The sequence below is a fragment of the Taudactylus pleione genome, unplaced genomic scaffold (genome assembly GCF_031769625.1).
Source record: "Taudactylus pleione unplaced genomic scaffold, aTauple2 ptg000212l, whole genome shotgun sequence".
In the NCBI taxonomy this organism is placed as follows: domain Eukaryota; kingdom Metazoa; phylum Chordata; class Amphibia; order Anura; family Myobatrachidae; genus Taudactylus; species Taudactylus pleione.
Window position 1 is genome coordinate 9,951,464 of NW_028284614.1, and position 19,182 is coordinate 9,970,645.

General features: G+C 43.9%; 1 protein-coding gene across 2 annotated transcripts in view; it reads left to right on the forward strand.

The window, feature by feature from the left end:
- SHISAL1 (shisa like 1) overlaps positions 1–19,182 on the forward strand; it is a 163,470-nt gene that overhangs the window by 113,036 nt on the left and 31,252 nt on the right. For both annotated transcript variants that reach the window (XM_088478377.1, XM_088478376.1), the window contains exon 3: positions 6,846–7,059. In XM_088478377.1, coding sequence (XP_088334503.1) covers positions 6,846–7,059 — 214 coding nt within the window. The remainder of the gene's footprint in view (positions 1–6,845; positions 7,060–19,182) is intronic.

Consider the following 19,182-nt stretch of genomic DNA (forward strand, 5'->3'; position numbering starts at 1 on the left):
CCGCTATTTTGCGAGCAGTTCTGAGTTTAAAAAAACCAAGTGACGTGGTCAATAACGCTGCTGTATTAATTATGCACTCCCTTAAAACGCCAGTTTTGACCTTTAAGCACGCCTGCGTTCGAATTCCACTCCCCCGTTTACAAGCACCTTCCCCTGTTACCACCCACATACGCCTCATTCTGTCACTCAAAATAGCAGGCACTCGCTATATAGCGTACAAACGATTTTCGGCCGCACTGACTGGTTCGCGCATGCGTACTAAAAACCGTACGCTTGTGCAGATGTGCGAACATCGCTCGGAACGAGCGTACGGCCGCTAGCGAGCGGCTCTGAATGAGGGCCTATAGCCCTCATTCAGAGCCGTACGCTCTGAGCAGAGCGCACGCTCTGAATGAGGGCCGACCTCCATGAAAATGGAGCGTCCTTCTGGACGCTCGTATAGCTGTGGGTCACCACCCACAGACTATACGAGCGTGCATTTTGATGGCCGCGATGGTCGAGACCATCGTGACCATCGAAATTGCGAGCCGGAGCCTGCGGTTGAGGTTTTCAACCGCAAGCTCCGGAGTGATTTTGGCTCTATCAGAGCCAAAATCACTCCCACTGACATCACTAGTGATGTCAGTGGGCCGGCTTTTGACGGGAGGCGTTCCCGTGGGAACGCCCCTGTCAGGGAGGCACGCCCCCGGCACGCCTACCAAAGGAGCAGTACAGGGGCAAGCGGAATTTCCACGAGCGCCATTCCTCCCTTTACTTTTTGTTAAATGATGCGAAACGCATTCGGTATGATTTACCGCCGGCCGCAAATCCTGGCAGCGGCAGTCCGACAGAGGAGGAAATCCAGATCGTCCTAAAAGTAAGTATAAACTAACCTAATTCTACCCCCTAACCCTAACCCTCCTTTAGGGCACCTAACCCTAACCTCCCTCCCCCCCCTGTGCCTAACCCTAATCCCCCCTCTAAGTGCCTAAACCTAACCCTCCCTTCCCCGGCTAAGTCCCCCGGGGGGTGCCTAACCCTAACCTCCCCCCGGGGTGCCTAACCCTAACCTCCCTTCCCCTAGCCTAACCCTAACCTCCTGGGGAAGGGGGGGAGGGTGCCTAACCCTAAGTCTTCCCCGGGAGCCCTAAACCTAACCCTCCCCCCTGCGGCTGTCCGCGCCCGGCATCCCTCTTCAATCGGGATGCTGGGCACCGGTCTCCCGGCATCGGTAAAATGACAGGCGTCTAGATTTAGACGCCTGTCATTTAACCCTCGCCGGTATTAAGCAGTCGGGAAGCCAGCGGACAGCATTGCGTTCGCCGTCTTCCTGAACGTATACCATACAAAACATGTCATACATGCAATATACGCTCAAATATTTTGTTTCGCAAAAATAGTCTTCAGACTTCATCGTAAAGTAAATATGAAACTTAATGTAACTGTTCCGCTATGTCGTTATGTTTAACTCATCTTTTTAAAATATTTTCTGAACTGGGGGATTTCCAGTCACTGTAGCCCTTTAAACACAGCAGTGATATTGGATGCATGCGCATATGTATATGTGAAATCAGATAAACTGCGATCGCGCCACTTGCCTATCTCACCACCATGATGTACAATGGAGTGGGCAGCGTTATAGTGTTGTGATCAGGTGCGTCCTCCGTGCCTTAGTGATCACCCATCACCCAGAAGAACAAATGTAATAGATTCCGATTCGGATAGTGAGGATTTTTCAGTGAGCTATAAAGCAGTGAAGGGAGGTACTCCCAGCCTCCTGCTCCAGGGCTTCTTTTTTTTGTGAAGTCTTGAAGTCACGTGTGCTGTTGATGGATGCCGGCACGGGGCGCACATACACAATATACATAAATATGTAGATATGGATTATCCAACCAATTTAAATCACTCATTAGTTTGATAGATTGCAATCATAACTTCAGAATTTTTAGAACCAAACCACTATGTACCCTAACCAAGTGCACAGCCAATGGGGGAGATGTGCCAAGCCTTGGAGAGAGATGGAAAAGTTGCTGAAAGCAACCAATCAGCTACTAACTGTCATTTATCTAGCACAATGCTCTCAATTGAGCATCTGTACATTATCTATCTCCAGGGCTTGATACATTTCCCCCTATGTTAAGTATTACTTCTGCTAACTTAACTCTTAACTCTTCTAACTTATCTCTTGTGCTAAGTGATAGAACATCGCCATTGGTCTCCCTAGCAAACTGATGGGTTTAACCTATACAGCACTTGCAACAGTGTCTGGTTCTACCTCATTTTCCCAGGGTCTGATATTCTGACAGTTCATCATCTCCATCCTTACATCACATTACATCTTCCTCTATCTGTACAGTCAGTGACCGGGCTGTTATCAGTAGCCCCATTGAAGTGGCCGCATCAAACATCAGCAGATAGGATTTGGGACCTGGAGCTGAAGTTCAGGCCAGGAATCTTCGGTGGACCCAAGCCAGTCCTCACACACATGCATGCCGGCTGTGTGTAATCTGGATGAACTTCTGGGTCATCTTGCAAGTTATTTTTTATTAGCAAACATTGTACATCTAGCGGACAAACCCCATAAATATTTTGTCAGATGCAGATTATCAAAGCTACGGCCCATTTAGTGCTGTAAACAAACCATTGTTGTTTGTTCCTATTTATTCCTTGTATCTTCCTATACCATTCTACTAGGCTTTATTTTTTCTGATGAATATCTCTCCTAAGCATTTACTGCCCTCAATATATAATCGCCATTCCTTCTAGAGAGATTGTCTCTAGGACTGAACACAACACTCCGGAGCTTCCCCAACCAGACGTCTGAATTTGATGTTCAATGTCTTTCTGGATAAAATGTATCAAAGTGGTGAAGTTTTCTATATCAGCCAATCAAATTGTAGCTATCATTTATCAAGTACATTCTAGAAAATCATAGCTAGAATCCCCTTATGCCTAAACTACTCTCCTTAACCTCCTCTCTTGGCCTCTCCCAATGGACTGACTCCTCTACTCATCAGGAGGGCCACTACCTTGATCTAGTATTCACCAGACTATGCTCAGTTTCTGATTTCACTAATGCTCCTTTCCCTCTCTCAGATCACAGCCTTATCACTTGCACACTCTCCTCCATTACATCAACCTCAATGTCATTGAAATCAACCAAATCTCCTAAAACACGCAGAAATATTAATGCTATTAACTTTCAACAGCTATCTACCTCTCTACAACAACTACTCTCACCAATTTCTACATTCCCATCACACACCACTTAGACTTAAACGTCAACCATGGTATTCTAAATTAACAAGACACCTACAAAAATTCTCACGTAAAGTAGAACGTCAGTGGCGTAAGTTTCGTACTCCAAGTGACTTCCTAACATGTAAGACTATCTACAACTCTTATCGTACTGCTCTGGACACTGCCAAACAAACATATTTCCAATCTGTAATCTCTGCTCAAGCCTCTAACGCCAAGCAACTTTTTAATACATTTAAATTCCATACCTGAACCCTCTGGCACATTCTCTTCATTTGACCCCACAAATGAAGATGAAGTATCTACACTGTTCTCATCCTCCTACTCTATTACCTCTCCACTTGATCCTATACCCTCACAAATCAGTAAAGTTCTGTCTTCTGTGCTCATCCCAACCTTAACTAAAATCTGCAATCTCTCTCTCTCTCTACTGGCATCTTTCCATCACTGTTCAAGCATGCAGTATTACTCCCATTCTGAAAAAACAATATTCTGACCCTATCACTCTCTTAAATTACCGTCCCATCTCCCAACTCCCATGCCCCTCCAAGCTACTTGAGAGACTTGTCTACACCTGCCTCACACACTTTCTTAACTCACACAATTTATTTAGAGACAGCACTGACTAAGGTAGTGACTGATCTTGCCACTACCAAGGCTAAAGGTCATTACTTACTTCTAATTCTTCTAGATCTCTCTGCTGCTTTTGACACTGTTGACCAGTCTCTTCTCATACAAACACTACAATCCCTAGGTCTTAAGGACACAGATCTTTCTTGGTTCTCATCCTACCTATCTAATCGATCTTTCACTGTTCGTTTTTCTGATTCTGCCTCCTCCTCGCTACCTCTATAAGTTGGAGTACCTGTCTGTCTTAGGTCCTCTGCTATTCTCAATCTATAGTACCATCTGTATGCGGATGATACTCAAATCTACCTATCCTCCCCAGATTTGTCACCATCTCATCTCTGCTGGTCCGTGTCACTGAATGTCTCTCTGTCATTTCATCTTAAATGTCATATTACCACCTCAAACTTAATATTTCTTAAAACAGAATGAATTATATTTCCACCGGCCAATAACAGTTACCAACCTGATCTCTCTATCACTGTTGATAACTCGACAGTCCACCCTGCCCCACAAGCTCACTGATTATGTGTCATCCTTGACTCTGAACTGTCCTTTGTTCCCCACATTCAATCTGTCTCAAAATCATGTTACATACATCTAAAAAACATATCCAAAGTTCGACCATATCTCACACAAGACACTGCAGAAACTATAACCCATGCACTCATTATCTCCAGCATTGACTATTGCAGTAGTCTTCTTAATGGTCTTCCCAAAAACAGGCTCTCGCCATGACAATCCATTATGAATGCAGCTGCGAGGCTGATCTTCCTCGCCAAACGTTCATCGTCTGCTGCTCCGCTCTGTCATTCCCTCCATTGGTTGCCAGTTTTCTACCGTATTCAGTACAATAAACTTTTACTTACACATAAGGCTATTAACCAAACCACACCAACATACATCTCTTCACTCATCTCAAAATATCTCCAAACCCGACCTCTCCGCTCAGCACAAGATCTGATTCTCTCATCCCCACGTATTACTTGCTCACATTCACGGTTACAGGACTTTTTTTTCGGGCTGCATACACTCTATGGAATGCCTTACCATGCACAATAAGACTTTCCTCTAGTCTCCAATCCTTTAAGCATTCCCTGAAAACTCACCTCTTCAGGCAAGCTTATCAGATTCCAGAGCCGCCCACATACCCTTCATAGCTTCCATATCCATTTACATCCCCTTTCACAGTCCACACATAACCTCACACATTGTCTTTCTTTCACATCCTCCTGACATTTGCCCTACATTCCTGTGTGACTGGACCATACAGCCCGCAAAGAAACTCTGCATTCTAGCTAGACCAAAATGCAATATATTGCACCTATCCTTGTGTATCAATGCCTATTTCCCTATAGATTGTAAGCTTGCGAGCAGGGTCCTCCTACCTATATATGTGTCTGTTATTACCCAGTTTTGTTCTATTAATGTGTCCAATTGTAATGCGCAACGGAATATGCTGCGCTATATAAGAAACTGTTTATAAATAAATAAAATTGATTGCTATGGACAGGGCCGGACCTGCCAGCTGACAATTCTGGCAAATGCCAGGAGGACTGATGGGCCGGTGACTCCCAAAAGCCTTGACAAGCAGCCTATGTGAGGCCTGGCCATGACCCCGAGAGGCATAGAGGGATGCCAGGGCCGAAAACAGCCTCAGTCTGTCCCTGTCCATGGGCATCTCCACCTCTTCTCTTTAGAAAGTTTGGATGGTGGGGGGTACCAGATTTCATATTTATTGAAGATGGAGAGCACTACCTCAAAGACTTCATGTTGAAACCTCCAGTGAGGTTTCACTCCTTACCAAGATGGTCGCTAAACCTAGTACTGCGCATGCGCATCGCCATCTTGTTCACCACTCTGGGAGACGCAAGGTAAAGGCCACATTAGAACCAATCAAATGTTTTTGATCATTTGTGTGTACTAAAATTAATTTTTAACACCACTAGATGGTCTCGGCTCTGTGACATTTAGGATGGAATTTTTTATTGTTTCACTTCACCCCTTAACACACACATGCCTACTCTAGCAAGTTTAATTGTCCACCCTATCCAGTAAGGTGAAAAGAAAACGATGTTCAAGCCCAAAAAAATAGGATCATCTGGTCTAAATAAGTCCATCACATGATCCACCTGTGCAGGACAATGATCACTCAATTCACAGTGAAACACGTTTTCAATCCTCCGTTACTGCCCACTTCATTAGGGTATTGTGCGGGATCTGACAGGCTGGTCTGCTCTCCAAAGTCCCAGAGAACCCTGACATTTGGGAGTCTCCTGGAGATTCCAGAAGCGTCAGGAGGTATGCTCCCATATGGTATAATAAAAGAGTTTTATTTGGCAGCAGGAGGAGGCAGCGGGGTGTAGTCATCATCCCGGGGTGCGGGATACCGACAGTCAAAATACCTGCGTCGTAATCCCAACAGCCAGCATCCTGAAGGTAAGTATCGGGGGTTAGGGGAGGGTTAGATTTAGGGTTAAGGTTTGGCACTAGAGGGAGGGTTAGGATCAGACACTAAGGAGTGAGGGTTAGATTTATGTTGCGATGAGGGGGAGGTTAGGTTTAGGCACCAGGGAGGGAGGGTTATAGGTAGGGGTACGGGTTAGCGTCCATGAAGCCTACCTTGTAGAGTTGGGATTCTGACTGTCGGGATGCCGCTGTTGGTACTCTGATCGGCGGCAATCCGACCGCCTGGATCCCATACCCCCAAGCCCCCCCCCCTATTGTAGAACAGACTGCGGGTAATCCTTAACCCCGGCCCAATAGGTTGTCTAGGCTTTTAGCTCTCAGCAACTATAGTGTTTACTCGTTCAATTCAGTTTCATGGGAATCTGCTGCAGGATTACACATGGACATATAAGCTTTGTGTGTTAACGATTTCATTTGCTGACTGTATATTATACACATTGCTTCTATCACTGTACATTTAATTCTCCTATAGACTGTCTTCACATTGCTAACAGCACTTTTCTATCCCGCAGCCTCCTCAGCGCACTTCAGAGTTTGTGAGCCGTACACAGACCATAAAGGACGATATCACTTTGGTTTCCACTGTCCTCGCCTTTCAGACAACAAGTCTTACATCTTGTGCTGTCACCATAACAACACAGTCTTCAAATACTGCTGCAATGAGACGGAATTCCAGAACGTCATGCAGATGAACCTCACTATGGGCGCAGATGGATATATGCATAAGTAAGTGACTGAGTCTCTAAAAATTATATCCACAATTCCCCCCCATCCGTGTTGCTGTAGATGGATAATTACAATCAGTATAGAACTCAGTTTGCCAGTCGTAGTTTTTCTAACGGTTTTAATCTTTTTATTGAAAAAAAATAACTAAGGTAAACATTCAAAAGTCATTGTAGGATAATATGGGCAGCATAGTGGCTAGCATTACTGCCTCACAGCACTGGTTTTGGATTCTCGCTCATGACCCACCTGTATGGGTTTGTATGTTCTCCGATTGTTTGCATGGGTTTGAAAGTTTTTCATTAAATAAAGTTAATCATTTGCAGGATGATGAAGACTCACGTTGGGGGTGTGATATTTAATATTTTGTCTACTTATTGATCTTGGGTTTGTGGCCCACTATTAATGGTGAGGATCCTTAGGGATAAACAGTGGTGTAGCAATGCGGGGGACACCAGTGTGCAGAGTTACGGGGACTCCAAAGTGTCGTGTTGCCCGGGCACAAAGTGGGGAAAAAACGCAAGCAAGAGGTGCAAGCTCTACTACCAGCAACAGCAACATGGATGTGACAAAAACTGTGCCAACATGTTTATTAAACTGAGTGTGGCTTTGCATAGTTAATTAAAAAGTATTATCTCAAAGAGTCGTAAGCAAACACAACCCAGTCCCAGCTGAGAAGTATTTAAGTGCTATTTAAGACAGATTGCATACTATTGACTACTATATAATAGAGAGCATTCTAGTGCCTACTATATCATGGAGAGCATTCTAATGCTTACTATACAATAGGGAACATTCTAGTGACTACTATACAAAAGAGAGCATTCTATTGGTTACTATGCAATAAAGATCATTCTAGTGGATAATTCTAGCGACCCATGGTGGATTTTACCTAGGACTGCAGAGTTGGTGGTGGTGTTTTCTTCTTCTGGGACTGCCAGTCCGGGTTGTGACAGCAGGGAGCACTTCCATGGGAAGTCACTCCCTGCTATCACAACAGCCGATGCAGTCCCTAGAAACCGGCAAAGGCAGGATCCGCGGCTGTCGGTGACTACTATACAATAAAGATTATTCTAGGGACTACTATAAAATAGAGAGCATTCTAGTGACTACTGTACAGTAGAGAGCATTCTAGTGCCTAAAAAGCAGTAGAGAGCATTCTAGTGCCTACTATACAATATACATCATTCTTGTGCCTACTATATAATAGAGAACATTTTAGTTCATCCCATACAATTAAGACCATTCTTGTGACTACTATACAATAGAGCATATTCCAGTGATCACTGTGCAATACGGTGAGCAATCTAGGGACCACTATTACAATACATAAAACATTGTAGTGGCCTTTATACAATACAGAAGAAATGTTAGTGATCTCTATGCAGTACGTACTGTATAGTATCTTAATCACTGGTATGCAATACAGAGAACATTCTAGTGATCAACGTACATTGATCAGTCTACTGACCGCTGTACAATACAGAGAGCACCTTAATCAGGATGTCTTTTTTATTTTTTAAATTTTTATTATTTATTTATTTTATTTGTGGAACTGAACACCCAAGCCTGGCTATTGATGATCAATTTATTCTGTGTGGTGCGCTGGCGGCAGGACTGGGGGCACTTAAAGCCATATTTCACCAGTGAAATGTGCACAATTTCTTGGCCAAAGGCAGAACGAGGCAAATATTTGGCAGTACGGTTCTGACAGTTGTGCTCACTTCTTCTCATATGTATAGAAACTGGAGACCCAGAGCAGGGTGAATAAGGAAAAAAAGAATAAGATGAAAAGGGTATAGATCAAACAAGTCCTTCTGCCTATTGTTCTACATAACAATGCATCTGAAAGGCAGTCGCTCAGCTGTGACTAGATTGGCACTGCTTCATATGTAGATAAAGGAACCTTCGCCTGGACGTACTGCGGCTGATTCCCATTTCAATTCTGAGATCCAATTAATACCATTTATAAATAAATCTATAATCCATCCATTAGGCCATCACCATGGCAACTGTGCGGAGCCTAAATAACAAGTAGGAATCACAAGAGCGTTCCTGCACTTGCTGTTTCTGTGACTCGGCTTTCATCTCCCAGCTTACATGAAATAACCCTTTATAACTAGGATCCAGCGTGAGACGTCTCCTTCACTATTTACTTCCCTGGTTCTGTATAATATATCTGAAAATTGTAAACGCTTTGTAGAAGGGAGTTTTCCTGTAACTCAGAAAGTTTAGGTTTGTTTCAGGCTTTTCTCAATGGACTAATTATCTCTGTCAAGCTCTGTGGTAGGGTATATAATGTACGAACATCATTTACTTTTGTTTAACGATAAAACTTGGGAGATCCGTATGACGCAAAGCTCTAATTATTCAGTAGAAAAAAAATGACTCTTCCTGGCGAAAACGGCTGTTCTTGGGCTTCTCCCAATCTACTAATGATATACAGTATTCTTTTTATTTATTTCAGTTCGGAATTTATATATATATATAGTCAGGTCCATAAATATTGTGACATTGACAGAATTTTCCGATTTTGGCCTCTATTCACCACCAAAATGGTTTTGAAATGAAACAAACAAGATGTGCTTTAATTGCAGACTTTCAGATTTAATTTGAGGGTAATTACATCCAAATCGGGTGAACGGTGCAGGAATTACAACAGGGGCCAAAAGTAATGGGACTATCAACTCAAAAGCTATTTCATGGACAGGTGTGGGCTATTCCCTCGTTATTTCATTATCAATTAAGCAGGTAAAAGGTCTGGAGTTGATTCTAGGTGTGACATTTGCATTTGGAATCAACTCTCAATGAGATCCAAAGAGCTGTCACTATCAGTGAAGCAAGCCATCATTAGGCTGATTAATCAAAACAAACCCATCAGAGAGATAGCAAAAACATTAGGTGTGGCCAAATCAACTGTTTGGAACATTCTTAAAAAGAAAGAATGCACCGGAGAGCTCAGCAACACCAAAAGACCCGGAAGACCACGGAAAACAACTGTGGTGGATGACAGAAGAATTATTTCCCTGGTTAAGAAAAACCCCATCACAACAGTTTGCCAAATCAAGAACACTCTCCAGGAGGTAGATGTATATGTGTCAAAGTCAACAATCAAGAGAAGACTTCACAAGAGTGAATATAGAGGGTTCACCACAAGATGCAAACCATTGGTGAGCCACAAAAACAGGAAGACCAGAATAGAGTTTGCCAAACAACATCTAAAAAAGCCATTACAGTTCTGGAACAACATCCTATGGACAGATGAGACAAAGATCAACTTGTACCAGAGTGATGGGAAGAGAAGAGAAGGAAAGGAACTGCTCATGATCCAGAACATACCACCTCATCAGTGAAGCATGGTGGTGGTAGTGTCATGGCGTGGGCATGTATGGCTGCCAATGGAACTGGTTCCCTTGTATTTATTGATGATATGACTGCTGACAAAAGCAGCAGAATGAATTCTGAAGTGTTTCGGGCAATATTATATGCTCATATTCAGTCAAATGCTTCAGAACTCATTGGACGGCGCTTCACAGTGCAGATGGACAATGACCCGAAGCATACTGCAAAAGCAACCAAGGAGTTTTTTAAGGCTAAAAAGTGGAATGTTATGCAATGGCCAAGTCAATCCCCTGACCTGAATCCGATTGAGCATGCATTTCACTTGATGAAGACAAAACTGAAGGGAAAATGCCCCAAGAACAAGCAGGAACTGAAGACATTTGCAGTAGAGGCCTGGCAGAGCATCACCAGGGATGAAACCCAGCGTCTGGTGATGTCTATGCGTTCCAGACTTCAGGCTGTAATTGCCTGCAAACGATTTGCAACAAAGTATTAAAAAGTGAAAGTTAGATTTAGGATTGTTTAGTTTGTCCCATTACTTTTGGCTCTTTAAAAAGTGGGAGGCACATATAGAAACCATTGTAATTCCTACACCGTTTACCTGATTTGGATGTAATTACCATCAAATTAAATCTGAAAGTCTGCAGTTAAATCACATCTTTTTTGTTTCATTTCAAAGCCATTCTGGTGGTGAATAGAGGCCAAAATATGAAAATTCTGTCAATGTCCCAATATTTATGGACCTGACTGTATATATGTAAGAAAAGAAATGGAGGGCGCACCACGTGCGTATAATAAAAACATGCCAATTTACTTGTAATAATGCTCACATACATAAAAGTAAAGGATAGTCCGCCTCACGATCTCCCCCCAGTGCCTCCGGACAGCTCCCGGTAAGAGGTCAAGCTGACATGCGGTACAAAAACACTTCCCAGTTTCTCCTCTTCGCTGGACCCAGCTCGTGACGTGTAACGTCCAGAGTCCTCTACCCACTCCAAACGCGTTTCATCAACAGGGGAAGTGTTTTTGTGCCGCATGTCTGCGTAATCTTTTACCGGGAGCTGTCCGGAGGCACTGGGGGCAGTTTGTGAGGCGGACTATCCTTTACTTTTATGTATGTGAGCATTATTGCAAGTAAATTAGTGTGTTTTTATTATACTCACGTGGTGCGCCCTCCATTTATTTTCTTTCATACGTATCTGACGTACTGACCCAGGTCAGGGCGGCTTCCAGTTCACTTGTGCATGTGTGAATCGGTAAACTGAGTTCACCGGCAGAGCACTAAGACTAGATGGGTGAGTGATACTCAGCAGTTTCGGTGAAGTTTTATTGGTAAATTGCAGCGATAACAGATTTTCTTTCATTGTGATAATCAGCTAAAGAGAATCCCTGCTATCGCAACACATTAATAAGTAGAGGCGACTGAGTAGTACCTGCTTAATACCCAAGTACGCAGCTTATCAGTTACTAGGACCAGAACCAATAGTCAGTTCCCCATGAATGAGTGACATCACTGAGTTACATTGCACCTCAGTGACACTACTTGTTACTAGTGAATGAATAGGCTGCATTCAATTTACCTGCATATTCGGTCAGCCCATAAAAATGGCTGTTTCCACTGTGGGTGTATATGACAGGTGCACTCTAATTGCTATAATATAGCTCTTCAAATAGAAATCTAATGTGCACTGACCCAAAGTATACTTGGCTCTAGATACATTGTTATTATATATTTAACATCACTTGACTTTATTTTTATTTTTTTTTAAGCTTATCAATTTATTTTTTATTTTTTAATATCTATTATTTGTTATTATTTTTTATCACAAACTCCCTCGGCTTACCACATCTACTGGATTCAATAGAAATTTTCCTCCCATACACGAATCCACCTTTCCCAGTTATTGATACCAAACACATCTTATTCAGCTACACATCAATACTGGTTGGCACCGGAATGTGGAGTCTTACCACTTTGCCACGCAGTCTTGCTGCATCTGCACACGCGTGACCCAGCTTTCCCAGTTCACACATGTGCCGTGATGCCGGAAGCCGTGACTTGGGGCTTCCAGTTCCATTTGTAAGAAAAAGACTTCACATTTTTATTAAGCGTTTACAAATGTAATGAAAGTTATTAAAGACTATTAAACATTTTACTACAAATCCAAAATGTTTTTTTTATTCAAAAATGCTACTATTTCTTGCCATGCATATCCTGAGATGGCGAAAGGGGAATGCACATACATGTACTGTAATATGCAGTCGGGAAGCGTACTTAATCCCGACAGCCGGCTTCCCGACTGATTTATCCCAGCGAGGGTTAAATGACAGGCGTCTAAATCTTCGATCGGGAGACCGGCAACCGGCATCCCGATCGAAGTGATGCCGGGCACCGAGCGTGGACAGCCACGGGGGGGAGGTTTAGGTTTAGGGCTCCCGGGGGGGACTTAGGGTTAGGTACCCCCCGGGAGGTTAGGGTTAGGCTAGGGGGAGGGAGGGTTAGGGTTAGGCACCCCCCCAGGTTTAGGCGGCGGGGAAGGGGGGGTTAGGTTTAGGCACTTAGAGGGGGGATTAGGGTTAGGCACTGGGGGGAAGGTTAGGGTTAGGCACCCCTAAGGAGCGTTAGGGGGGAGGTTAGGTTAGTGAAAACTTACCTGGGGACGATTGGGATTTTCACCCATGTCGGGCAGCCACTGTCGGGACTCCAACCGCCGGACAAGTGTCCGGCAGTAAATCATACCGATTCCATGTACAGTACATGTCCAGATAGCATGGTGGTGGCCATTGATAAGGTAAAATCTGTTTAATACTACAATGAATTTGTGGGCAGCAACTCACATTTCATTCTGCAGACCCTGATCTAGCAAAGCATCTCTTACAGAAAAACCAAGAAGCACAATTAAGGAGCACAAAGAACTTCTAACAGTATTATACCAGTAAATAAGATATAGGGCCACATTAAATTATCTGTGCTCTGCCGCTGGAACGGCTCCCAGCGATAGGTTATGTCCAGTGGGGGCTCCAGAGGTGGGACCACACCAACTGCCAGTGAGTCCTGGCCGGGGATGTTTGGCAGCATTTGGGGTGGCAGTTGGTGTGGCTCTGCTAATTGAATTTTGGACGGCGCTGTAGCCTCACCTATGGAGCCGCCACTGGTTATGTCTCACTAGCTGTTTTCTGATCCCAGCTTATGGAGGTGCGAGCAGAAATCAAACCACTGTAATTGCGCTTATGAGCGCAGAGTGAGCTGCAACGATAAGTGAAACTCGGCAGTCTCAGACGGGCCAAATGTACGGAGATGATACGGACAATAAAACACCTTATGATGTATAAACTGGAACTTATGCCGGTGATGAGATCCTAGGCGGATCCATTGAATTGTCCATTGAATCACAGTACAACTGGATGGTTATATAAATAACATTAGAGTACAATGCAGTAATGCTCTTTGATCCTGTATACTTCTGGTGATAGAGTGCATGCTTCATGCTTGTTTTTTGAGACTACTCATTATTGCAACAATATGGTCACTTGCTGACAATTATGATTCTTTTGTTACTATTTACATTCAATGGACTGGGAACATTGATTATCTCCACACAGGAGTGGGGATTTAACAGCTCTATATACATTTTTTCTATACATTTTTTCTATTCATTCTTCAATTACTATGGCCAATTTTTGCACACTAGTATCAATATTGTTTTTTTTAATTATATGCCATTTTATCAACTGTGATTTATTCATTGATTTTACAGTGTTTAGGTATTTGTGTGAATAAAATTATTTGGTTTATTATATACAAGCCTCCTGTATTCTAATAGAAAGCAAACACTATTCAACATTTGATTGTGATTATTTCATATCACTATGCGCAGTATCCAATGTTTCTGACAGTTATATACAGCAAATCAGCTAATTAATCCTTGATGTAATTAATGGAGTGGCTCTCACCGCCATACTGCTTACTGTACTCAGTGGTATATACCCAATACTATAAGAGATACTGAGTATATTGCCTGTTTATAAATCTTCACCGCATCTCCACAGTATAATATTGTGACAGCTCTGCTGAATTCTGGTAGTACCTTACGCGTTTCTCCACATGTGTCTGAGGTTTCTTCAGAGGAAGACATGGATGAAATGGAAAAGCGAATACCCAAAGAATGAGAACTCTGACTATAATCTCTCTCTCTCTGCATCAGTAAAAGGAGATAATATCAGTTGGGGTTATAGTCACAATTATATTTAATATGAGAAAGTATATGACAATGATGTTGTCAGTAGTCCCAGCACCTATACTGTAATCAGAAGACATCTATGTTGGTACTAGTAACCCATTGAACAAGAATGATCATAGATGTGTGGAAAAGATGAGCTGGGTAGTTTCCCTGACAGTACAAAGACGTTCAAGGCCACAGTGCTGGTGGCTAGCTCCTTGTATGGAGCTGTGCTGCATGTAGCTGGTTACTCACACTTGCACTGGACACTGACCTATTCTGGAAACTTGGAGGTCTCAGGTAACACGGATGAAAGGCCTCCATCTGTCTCCTGTGGCTCTCCTTACCACTTACCAGGCACGGTCGCATGAACTGCAACCGCCGTCAGCTGGGCTTTCACATGCGCAGAAAGGATTTCCTCTTCCTGCTGTGGATCCCATCTGCACTCTGCAGGTTGGTATGGGGGAGGGTGGTGGGTAGGTAATGTCACAGAGGTTTTCACAAAGTCTGCTGCTTCAGTTTTTATTATGGCAATTTGCATATACTCCAGAATGTCATGAAGAGTGATCAGATGAATTCCAATTAATTGCAAAGTCCCTCTTTGCCATGACAATGATCTTAATCCCAAAAAACAACATCTCCACTGCATTTTAGCCCTGCCACAAAAGGACCAGCTGACATCATGTCAGTGAGTCTCTCGTTAACACAGGTGAGAGTGTTGACGAGGACAAGGCTAGAGATCACTCTGTCATGCTGACTGAGTTAAAATAACAGACTGGAAGCTTTAAAAGGAGGGTTGAGCTTGAAATCATTCTTCTTCCTCTGTTAACCATGGTTACCTGCAAGGACACATGTGCAGTCATCATTGCTTTGCACAAAAAGGGCTTCACAGGACAAGATATTGGTGCTAGTAAGATTGCACCTAAATCAACCATATATCAGATCATCAAGAACTTCAAGGAGAGAGGTTCAATAGTTGTGAAGAAGGCTTCAGGGCACCCAAGAACGTCCAGCAAGCACCAGGTCAGTCTCCTAAAGTTGATTCAGCTGCGGGATCAGGGCACCACCAGTGCAGAGCTTGCTCAGGAATGGCAGCAGGCAGGTGTGAGTGCATCTTCAAGCACAGTGAGGTGAAGACTTTTGGAGGATGGACTGGGGTCAAGAAGGGCAACAGGAAAAACATCAGGGACAGACTGATATTCTGCAAAAGGTACAGGGATTAGACTGCTGAGGACTCGGGTAAAGTTATTTTCTCTGATGAATCCCCTTTCAGATTGTTTGGGGCATCTGGAAAAATGCTTGTCCGGAGAAGGAAAGGTGAGCGCTTCCATCAGTTCTGTGTCATGCCAACAGTAAAGCATCCTGAGACCATTCATGTGTGGGGTTGCTTCTCAGCCAAGGGAGTGAGATAACTCAAAATTTTGCCTAAGAATACAGCCATGAATAAAGAATGGTACCAAAAGATCCTCCAAGAGCAACTTCTCCCAACCATCCAAGAACCGGTTTGGTGATTAACAATGCCTTTTCCAGCTTGATGGAGCACCTTGCCATAAGGCAAAAGTGATAACTAAGTGGCTCGGGGAAGAAAACATCGAAATTTTGGGTCCATGGCCAGGAAACTCCCCAGACCTTAATCCCATTGACAACTTGTGGTCAATCCTCAAGAGGCAGGTGGGCAAACAAAAACCCACAAATTCTGACAAACTTCAAGCATTGACTAGGCAAGAATTGGCGGCCATCAGTCGATATGTGGCCCAGAAGTTGATTGACAGCATGCCAGGGCGAATTGCAGAGGTCTTGAAAAAGAAGGGTCGACACTGCAAATATTGACTCTTTGCATAAACTTAATGTAATTGTCAATAAAAGCCTTTGACACTTATGAAATGCTTGTAATGTTACTTCAGTATACCATAGTAACATCTGACCATAAGGTCCAAAAACACTGAAGCAGCAAACTATGTGATCAATACTTGTGTCATTCTCAAAACTTTTGGCCATGGCTGTGTATGTATATATATAGTGAAGCATGGGGGGTTACTAGCAGGATGGGTACTTATGGACACTAGTGGGTGGGGAGGTTGCGCCACTGGGGATCTATTGCTACTAGGGGGTGGTGAAAATGCTGTTGTGGATCTATTGCACCTGGGGATCTGTTAACATTCGGGGTGGAAGATACAGTTACAATGGGGTCCTATGGAAATGGATGGTGAGATGGGGGGCTTGGACAGCGCATCCTAATTTTAAACCTAATAAGATGTGCCACCAGTGGTGTCACTGGGGTTGGTGTCACCCAGTGCACCTATTTTCATGCTCGAACGCGTCGTCTGCTGCAAGTGACACCTACTGAGAGGGTGACTCCATAATAGCAAAGCAGTTCTGCTATTTTGGTGTCGCCCCCTTGAATGGTGTCATCCGGTGCGGCCCGCACCCGTCTGTAATGACCACTAGTGACTTATAGTTCCATGCAGAAAAAGCAAATGCAGGCTCCCACTCTAAGCACTACATCAAAATAGTTTTAATAAACTCTACAATTAATATGAAGTATAAGCCCCCGCCTCCTTTCCTCTGTATCTGTGCTTCCTGCTCTCCTGGGAGTCAGGGAGAGCTCCCCGAGATTTGAGAATAGGACGGCTTGGCTTAGAGTAGATGCTTACTCATTATAGTTACAGAGCTCTCATTGAACACTGCAGGCATAATCTTCATAGACAGGGACTAATCAGCATAGTGATGGACACCCAGGTTGTCACAGACCTTCGACATCTGCGTGTAACCAATGGGTACAGTTATGCTTCATACTGCTCCAGGAGTTTTCATAAAGAGCAATTACATAAATGACCAATTAAACAGTCCCCTATAAACTCCTAATAGATCATTGCCGATTTAGATCAATGTGGGCAGCATATGAAAGTTAATCATTAAGTCCTGTCAGTGTACTCTCCCCTCTGTTCACTGCAGTGATGGGAGCTTTTTGCCGTCCTATCAGCTGTGAATGCGTTCTGTATGAGGGACAGATGTTATTTACAAGGAGCAGATGGGGAAGCTGCAGGCTGGGGGATTAATACATTGCTGTAGATTGTATTCATTGAGAATAGCTGTTTGTTTTAGCATCAGACTTAATTGGCGGTTTTCAACGTTGGATGTGACCGTGACCGAAAAGAAATAAATTACTGTGGCACAATCATAATTTTATATGCAAAACTGCAGCATTAAAGCAATTATTATCATTAAGAGAACGGCATGAAAAGTTTAGTAACATCAGTCACCTAAAATGCAAAATGAAATAGAATATGATGTCTATGGGCCTCGTTCCCAGTTAGGCGCAAGAGGAAACGCAGACAAATCTGCATGCGCCAAAGTAAGAATTCCGTGAATGCGCATGCGCCAGAACAGCCATGGACACACTGATAGAGATAGCTGTGGGCATACGTACTAAAGAGCTGGTTTTTAGAAGTGGAGATGTTGCCCATAGCCACCAATCAGATTCTAGCTATTATCTTCTAGAAGGTGCTAGATAAATGTTACATAGAATCTGATTGGTTGCTATGGGCAACATCAAAACCCGCTCTTTAGTAAATATACCCAGTGGCGTCACAAGGGGGGTACGGCCCGCACCCCGGTGTCACCCGGCGAGGGGTGACCACAAGGTGCAGAATCCCCTTCAGTGACAGGAGCCGAGTGCTGCACTCTAGGCATTAAGTGCAGCACTCGGCTTCTAACATTGTAAGGGAGCCGGCACTGCAAAAAGGCACCTCCTGCACCCCCCTACAGTAGCAAGAACGGGACCAGCGGGGTTCGGGCCGTGAGGCCACACCCCTGTACTGCGAGGCCACGCCCTTTTAGGCAGCATCCCTACCCGCACCAGGTGACACCGCGGGAAGGGACGCCACTGAATATACCCCCTAGGGTGCATGGATTGCTCTGTCAACGAACCACTCTTTCCATGGTTGGTAATTGGGCGGTGACCATGGAAACGCACATAATTGTTCATATATGCTGAATTTTATTTTATTTGTTACTAGCCTCTACTCAAAATATTGGTTGGCAACTTTTAGCTAGCCCTTGGGACATCTAAATTCCATCTGACTGCAGCAGGTAAATGGATTAAAACTGCTGATTAAAATGTTGTACTGTATTACCAAATGACAGGACAGGTATGTAGATTTTTTGCCCCTGTACTTAGGGGCATGGTGAAGTGTGTGGGGTCATTTTGAATGGAAATGCTCAGTATCCTGCTTAGAATACCGGTGCCGGAATCCCAACACCTATCAGAATTGCGACGCTTGCATTCCAACCGCCGTCTCTGAGGGGGTATGAGCACACCATCTTGTGGGTGTGGCTGCACCTCCTAGGCAAGCCCGCCCCCACCCAGATGCCTAGCCATGCATTGCTACCTTGTATGCTTCCCAACCTACCCCTCTCAGCGCCCATGGTAGGATGCAGGCAGATCTCCACATTATCGCTCTGTAATGGGAAGATAGTAGCCTCGGCTAAACCTTTAGTTGACTTTTATTTGGCTGCCCCCACGTGTCGGAACAGAGGCTTTGTGGGATGCTCAGCCAAATAT